This window comes from Fukomys damarensis, unplaced genomic scaffold (genome assembly GCF_012274545.1).
Source record: "Fukomys damarensis isolate Sample0158 unplaced genomic scaffold, DMR_v1.0_HiC HiC_scaffold_17, whole genome shotgun sequence".
Taxonomy (NCBI): Eukaryota; Metazoa; Chordata; class Mammalia; order Rodentia; family Bathyergidae; genus Fukomys; species Fukomys damarensis.
Genome location: NW_022900929.1, coordinates 43663717 through 43672139, shown reverse-complemented (window position 1 = coordinate 43672139; position 8423 = coordinate 43663717). Strand labels below are relative to the sequence as shown.

The 8423-nt window shown below is 35.5% G+C and overlaps 1 protein-coding gene across 1 annotated transcript; it reads left to right on the top strand.

Annotated features, from left to right (window-relative positions):
- The first annotated feature begins 5689 nt into the window (after positions 1 to 5689).
- LOC104850453 (olfactory receptor 11G2) lies at positions 5690 to 6646 on the top strand. Its single transcript, XM_010607434.1, has one exon. It carries the CDS (start codon positions 5690 to 5692, stop codon positions 6644 to 6646), a length of 957 nt encoding a protein of 318 aa, XP_010605736.1.
- The last annotated feature ends 1777 nt before the right edge of the window (positions 6647 to 8423 follow it).

Genomic DNA, 8423 nt, shown 5'->3' with positions numbered 1-8423 from the left:
TTTTTTTTTTTTTTTTTTTTTTTTTTTGATACTGGTTCTCAGTATGTAGCTGAGACTGACCTGGAACTCATTATGTAGCCCAGGCTGGTCTCAAACGCACAGCTATCCTTCTGCCTCTCGAGTGCTAGGCCTTTTACACAATATCAATTATACATTTTGATCCTTATTTATACTTTGAGTTTTTTACACTAGAGAAACTATTTGGTATTTACATGTATGACTTACTAGTTTCACAAGAATATGGTCTCAATGTGCATCCACCTAACTATAAATATCTGTGGTTTCTCTTTTTTTTTGTTTTTGGCTGAGTAACACTGCATTTTCTTTTTTTAAAAACTACATCTTCTTGGGCCGGGGATTTAGCTCAGTGGTTTGGTGGCCTGCCTAGCAAGTGCAAGGACCTGAGTTCAATCCCCAGTACCACGAAAAAAAAAAAAAAACCTACATCTTCTTTATCCAGTCTCCAGTTGGTGGACACCTACTGGAATCTATGATATGCAATGGAAGCAGTCTTATCAGGGAATTTCATAGCAGTGAATACACATTTTAAGAAAAACATAACAAGCTCAATTACACAACCTGATGGTGAACCTCATGCTTCAAAAAAAAAAAGAGCAGGACAAGTCCCAACATCATTCAAAGGAGTAAATTATGAGTTCAAAACAGATGTCAATGCAATGGAGACTGAGAACAACACACACACAAAAAAAAGAAGCAAAGAGTTTGTTCTTCAAAAGAATAAAAAAAGCCACTGTGATAACACAGCATGGTACTGGCAAAGAAACACACCTGAGGTTCAATGGAATAGATTAGAAGATGAAGAAACAACTCTTGACATACTCAGCTACCTCATCCTTGATAAAGGAGCCAACTATCTTCACTGGAAGAAAGATGGCCTTTTTAATAAATGGTGCTGGAAAAACTGGGTTTTAACAAGTCAAAGATTAAAACCAGACCTATATCTTTCACTTGTGCATTAAACTAAAATTGAAATGGACTAAAGATCTAAATAATAAAACAGAAACACTAAAGCATCAGGAAGAGAGGCTAGGTAGAACTCTTGAAGACATCGGCACAGGTAAAAATTTCATGAACAAAACCTCAGCTGCATATGAACTGACAAAAGAATCAACAACTGGGATGTCATTAAAACCTTCTCAGTGGTGCTGCCACCTGCCTTGCAAGCACAAGGTCTTGAGTTCTGACCCCATACCAAAAAAAAAAAAAAAAAAAAAAAAAAAAAAAAAAAAAAAAAAACAAGCAAGAGAAACCACAAAAAAAGAGAAGAGACAACCCACAATGTGGGAAAAAAATTTACTGGTTATTCTTCAGACAAAGGTCAACTATGTAGAATATATTATGAAGATTTTTAAAACAATCAGAATTCCCGAATGTAAAGAACCAATCCAAAAATGCGCATCTGAAATAAACAGACATTTCTCAGACAAAGGAGTACAAACAGCAAATAAACATAGGAAAAAATGTTCAACATCCCTGCTCATTCAAGAGATGCAGATGAAAACAAGGTTGAGATTCCACCATGCCCCAGAAACAATGGCTAGTATCATAAAAATCAACCAATAACAAATTCTGTTGGGGCTGTGGGAAGAAAGGAACCATTCTCGACAGTTTGTGGGAGTGCAGACTGGTGCAACCACTGTGGAAATCAATATGGAGATACCTGAAAGAACTAGAACTAGAGGTTCCATTTGACCCAGGTATCCTTCTAACTTCCTAAAAGAATTGAAAGAATCATAACACAGCAATATATGTGCACCCATGCTCATACCAGCACTGTTTGTAATAGCTAAAACTTGAACACAGCCCAATTCCCCTCAACTGGAGATTGGACAAAGAAGATGTTGTTTATTTTTAAAATGAAGTACTGCTCAGCCATAAAGAATGAGAAATTAGAGACATTTATCACTAAATGGATGCACATTGAGGCCATAGCCCTGATATATAGATATCTATCTATCTATCTATCTAGATATATATCTAGATAGATAGATAGATAGATAGATATGACATATGTAAATACTGAATAGTTTCTCTGATATGAGAAATAGAAAGTGTAAATAAGGATCAAAATATATAGTAGATAATGTGAACTATGAAGAAAAAATCTAAAGAGGGAGGGAAAAATAAGGTATGGAAAGAAGGGAAAGGAATAAATATGAGAAAAGGAAAAAACAGAAATAAAGACTTTGTGAATAGGGAGGGGTGGAAGGATTAAAGTGAGGGAAGGGGAACGGGGACTACATAAGAACCAAGATATATCATGTAAATGTACAAATTTCCATTGATGAATGTCATATTGCATATCTAAAATATACAAATAAAATTGATGAAAAACTAATGTATAAATTAGAAAACTATCACATGTTGAAGACATATTTTAGAACATTGAGGATGTGTTTTCAAATCTCAAAGAACCATGATATAAGTGCATAAACAAAGGCAATACTCTTGTCTACACTTTTATTTTGCCCATAAATGAGTCACACAGCTGAAGAGGGAATAAAATCTAATGGTAGATATTTTTATTGCTTCTATTACAGTAAGCTTTATTTACTGTCTAATTATTCCCCAGGCACCTTTTTTAGTGCCTGGTTATAAAGCAGAAGACAAGATCTATAAGTGCTCCATTCCTTGGGGAGTGATTGAGCTTATTATTTCAATATAAATAAATAAAATTACAAAACTATCTCATGTGTTGAAGATATATTTTACATTATCGGGGAAAGGTTCTCAAATCCCAAAGGGCTGTGATGCAAGTGCATAAACAGAAACAATAACCTCATCTATACTTTTATCTTAACAGTAAATATGAGCTTTGCAGCTGGAGTGAAATAAAGTTTTTGACGGTCACTCTTTGAAACTCATGGCACATTACAAACTGGATCATCCAAATGCTCAGAAGTCCTTCAACTGTTTTTTACACTACAGAGTAATATTTTCTTTACTTCTCAGAGAGCTTTTCTCAGTATATTACAAAAAAGTGAGTTAAAATTTTTTCTACCATATCATAACAAGTATTATGTGTAAATAAATTTACTATCAAGTGTTTTCCTTTTATTCTGAATGTATGAATATTTGATTAAAATAAAATGCAGGCATAAGCTTACATTTTCTTTTTCATTCACCAAGCCTTTGGTAATACATTTATCTACTTCCCCTAGCCTTTAAAAATATTAATGGGTATTGTTTGCAAAGAAAATGCATAAATGATAAATTTCTGGAGGGAGATTTCTTATCAGTATTACACTTATTTTCTTCCTTGTGCAATAGAAAAAAACTTGGAAAGTCTGTTTCCCTTCTAATATTTTATTCCTTCAACCTACAAATTTATAGCAGTTTTCCTAGTTAAACATGCTTCAGCTTTATTTGAAATAGCCTTCTCTCTATGACACAACCTGCTTTGCACTGATGTAGTTTTGTTATTGCATTTAGGACCTCCTTTGGATCGTGACTCTGTGTATCCCCAAGAAATACTGCACAGAAGACTCAGGCAGGGTGAGTAATGCCATTGATTTCACACATCATCATTGTGTTCCACTGTCAGTGAAATAATTAAAGTCGCTGAAAACTGAATCTCAAGAAATTAGGACACAGGCCAATGTAAAAAAGGACTAAAACAAAATGAATTTTAAAATTCAATCAAATGAATTGTTATGAAATCGAATAATCACTAAGTGTTCTGTGCCAGATAAGTGAATGTTTCCTTCAATAAAAGGAGGTAGCAGAGTGAATTTGTAAGCATCTGACAGTAACAGACTTTGCGGCAATGATAACAGTTGCCTCTTACACTAACACTAATATCCTTCTGCTTTGTCTCTGCTTATACATGTTTTGTAAGATATACAAGTTTTCACATTAAAGGTGATCTGGGTTTCATTTCCAGTGTTTGAAAAGGGCCAAGGTGCCCTTGCATCATAGCTTACTGTCTTCAGAAGAAATGACATATATTCTTTATCAGATACTGTACAACAGCCTCCCTTGAGAGAAAACTCTGCAGTCATTCAGAATAAAAAGTGTTTTGTTTCAACCTGACTAGCAAACACAACAGGTCAGGAGAGAATCTGCATCTACAGGAACAGAAACAATCACAAATACTAAAATACTTCTGATCATATGAGCAATTATAGTATCTGTCAAATGTTGCCACCTGAAATGCGATTGACAGGGAAAGAGAACCACCAGGCTACGTTCAGACTTCACATCTGTACAGCTCAATCAGCAATGAGACACAGCTGCTCCTCAGCATCCATGAAGAATTGGCTCCAGAATAACTTGGGGGTTCAAACTCCACAGATGCTCAAGTCCCTTATAGAATATAGTATAGTATCTTCAAGATCTACACACTTCCCCCGGACATTTTAAATCATCTCTAGATTACTTGTAATACCTAACACAGTGTAAATGCTATGTAAATAGTTGTTAAATTGTATCTTTTAGGGAACTATTAAAATGGATTAAAAGGTCTCTATATTTTAGTACAGACACTATTTTTCTAATATATTTGTTCTGCATTTTGTTGGGACCATAAATCCAAAAGCAATGGATAGAGAAGGAAGAATATACAGCAGCAGTCCTTCCACTTAGATATCAAGTATGATAACCAAGAACAGGGTCCTCAGGGAACAAAACATATAATAGTTAAATTGAAATTCAATAACAATAAACCACAGTGGGGTGTCATAGGTGAGTAAAGCAAAACATTCAATGTTTCAAGATTGGCTCTGTGGGAATTGCCTGAAAATAAAACATCGAAGTTATATATATAAAGGAAAGCACACAATAAGTACAAACATCACTGATTAAGAAAATACTCTATACACTATACACACAAATAAGCATATCTGTCTGCGATGTTTTTGTTTTTGTTTCTGTTTTTGTTTTTGAAATAAAATGGTCCACAGTAAGCAGCCTAACCAGTCACAGCAGGTTCCCTCATTTAGACAAGGTGCCCTATTTGGTATTTTGAATTTTGACATTTACAAAGAAATACATCAAAATTCCCACCAGAGAATTTGAGATGCAAGACTGTAAGACTCTTCCCTGCACTATGAACCTAAAACCAGCGTGCAGAGAAGACAAACATTTCATTCGTGCTAAATATCCATTTCATATGGTCAAACAAAAATCATCCAATTCTAGGACAAGAAACTTCTTTTACTCACCACACACCACCATAAGCCAGTAGAGGAATACACATTGGCCCACTCATTGTTTCAGCATAAGACCTGACCTTTGGAGTAGTTGAATGTGAGTAACGCTTAATGTAGTCTTATTACCAGTATAAACAAATATAGTAAATCACCTTATAAAGTACTTTAAAAAGGATTTAACTAAGCCTGATGGGTATGCACTCTATCATACATGTTAAAGACATATGGACACATACATACACAGGTAAAGCAACTTACTAAAATTACAGTTTATACTTCTTAACCTTATTTTTGCAAGAGCACAATGCTGATTTTTAAATTTTTATCATTCACATTGTACTAAAATAAATGTATATTCTCCAGACATAGTTTATCAAAATCATATTCTTATTACCTGAAGGAGAAATCTCAGGTTTATTACTTTACGAAGAGAATTTTTTTTTAATTTGGTGCTTCCTATAAAAACCAATACTCTACATTAAATTAATAACTGATATATCTTCATATCTTCCAGACCAATGAATGTGTCCAAGACAGAACATACAAACTCTGCCACCCACTTCATCCTCCTGGGCTTCCCCTCAAGTCCAGAAAGGCAGCTCCTCTATTTTGGGCTCTTCTCAGCAGCCTACACTCTGACTCTCATGGGGAACACAGCCATCGCCTGTGCTGTGCTGGGAGACAGGCGCCTTCACACGCCCATGTACATCTTCTTGGGGAACTTCTCTCTTGTGGAAATATGCTATGTCACCACAACTGTCCCTAACTTGCTGGCTAACTTCCTCTCCACAACCAAGTCCATCTCCTTTGTGAGTTGTTTTGCACAATTCTACTTCTTCTTCTCCTTTGGGTGTGATGAAGGCTTCTACCTTAGCATCCTGGCCTTCGACAGGTTCCTTGCCATCTGCCGCCCTCTGCATTATCCACACATCATGACCAGACAGCTCTGCACTGGCCTTGTTGCCTTGGGATGGTCCACTGGGTTCATCATTTTCATAACTCCCGTTGTTTTCATTTCACAGTTACCCTACTGTGGCCCAAATATCATTAACCATTTCATGTGTGATCCTGTCCCCATAATGATGCTGTCTTGTTCTGAGGACACCACCACCCAGTTCATTTACTCTACTTTCAATGCTGTCTTCATGACTGGCACTTTTCTATTTATCCTTTGTTCCTATGCACTGGTGATTCTGGCTGTGCTGCGGATGCCCTCTGAAGCCAGCAAAAGCAAGGCTTTCTCCACTTGTGCTTCTCATCTGGCTGTGGTGTTTCTCTATTATGGCTCTATTCTGATGATGTATGTTAGCCCCGGATCAACACACCCAGCGGAAGTGCAAAAAATTGTGACCTTATTTTATTCTGTGGTAACACCCCTCCTCAATCCGCTCATTTATAGCCTGAGGAACAAGGAGACAAAGGCTGCCCTACGGAAAGTCTTTTTTACTGAAATCCTGTTTATGAAGCCTAAATGAGAAATTATTATCTGTTAAGTTGTAACCTTCCTTAATAAGATAAATATACCATAATTATATGGCACATTCAATAATTCTAATTAGAGAATAAGTTTCATTTTAATTAGAGGGTTTAATTAGATTGCAGGCCTTATTTTCTTAAATTTTGCCTTGTGGATGATTGGTTAGTTTTATTTAAGAAATAAAATGGCAGTCTGGAGTAATAGAGAATACACATAACCCGAACACCCTGGAGGTCTGACGCAGGAGGATTATAAATTCACGTCAAAGCTGAAAAATTTAATAATTTAGTGAAACACTGTTTCAAAGTATAAAATTAAAAAATGGATCTGGGGATATAGCTCAGGGTATAGAATCTGGGTTCAATCCTTAATACCAGAAGACGAAAAAAAGAAAAAGAAAGAAAACTGTCAAAAAATTCATACACAACTAGTTTTGTTTTCATTGCCAGGGATCAAAATCAGGACCTTACGTTTGCGAGGCAGGTGGCAGCACCACTGAGCTAAATCCCCAGTCCTACAACTCAATTTTTGAAAATCAGAATAGTCTTTGTGTCTCAAGAACTGGAAGGACATTTTAAAATGTAAACTCGGTCATGTACTCTGTGCTAATTCAACACTAAGTATATTCTCCTCCACAAGAAGATATTGACTAAAATGTCAAACTTCCACGTGAACAAAGTTGGAACGTGCTTGTGCAATATGCGGTCTGTGCCACTGAAGAATAAGTGTTCATAATATAAGGATTTTTAAGAAACAAGCCAATAACATTACCTGCAAATTAAATGGTACATGAGTGCGCACCCAAATTAAAAGATGGGAATTGAATGACTCTTTTTTTTTTTAACCTGGAATAGAGTTAAATAGATGCTAAATGTGAAGAGCTGGAAATTGATCAGAAGTTTGCCCCTTTGCTATAAAATGGTGTCAAGTGAGAGGATGGGCCCCTATTATATTTCAGTATTTAAGCTGTAAGACATGTTTCAGAATTATCCTAACAATCTCTAATGATCTTTATTCTTCAAAGTATGCAATCACAAGTTATTTTGACAATACTTTTAATTTTAATGCTTTTTTAAATCTTCCAAAGATACCTCTGTAAAATGCAATGAAAAACAATAGGAAAATAAGATGCAATTTGCAGAGCTTCCTGTAACCTTGCAGGAAGTCACCCTCCACAAAGTTAAGTACAACTAAAATTGCTTTTCCTTTGAGAAAGAACCAGGGATTTAATGTTGTCTGGATTTGAAAGACAGAATGTGAGAGGGCTTGGGTAAAAAGAAGTATCTTGAGGGGATTCATATGGTTCGCTTATTTGGATTTCACAAAGGCAGCATGAATGTAATGACAATAAATGACTGGATAAACAATTTCCATTAGGAAAATTTGACACATTTCACTTAAGTATCTTCCTTGTAGGTCTAGAATAATTGCATTTTCCTAAATATTTTAATTGTAACTTCCTTCTAGGTGTCTAAAGCATTCATTCAACATTCACTTTCCTTCCTGTTTGTTGATTATTCCTTTATTATTATATATCGTATGCTATACATAATAATTACATTGATTATGAAGAGGTGGCGCATGTAACATAACACATCTCAATTCTTTATGTATCCCAGCTTCTCCCCTCCTACCCGCTTCACTCCATATCTTGGTCTCCTTCCCTTTTGCAAAAATTTTATATCTGTTTTTCCTATTATCAGTATTTAAGTTTGCTCTTTTATTTATACTTTACACATCTTGAATAAGAGAAACAATGCAATGTTTAACCTTGT

Coding starts and splice junctions, on each gene's coding strand:
- LOC104850453 (XM_010607434.1), top strand. CDS start 5,690: ATGAATGTGTCCAAGACAGAACATACAAACTCTGCCACCCACTTCATC.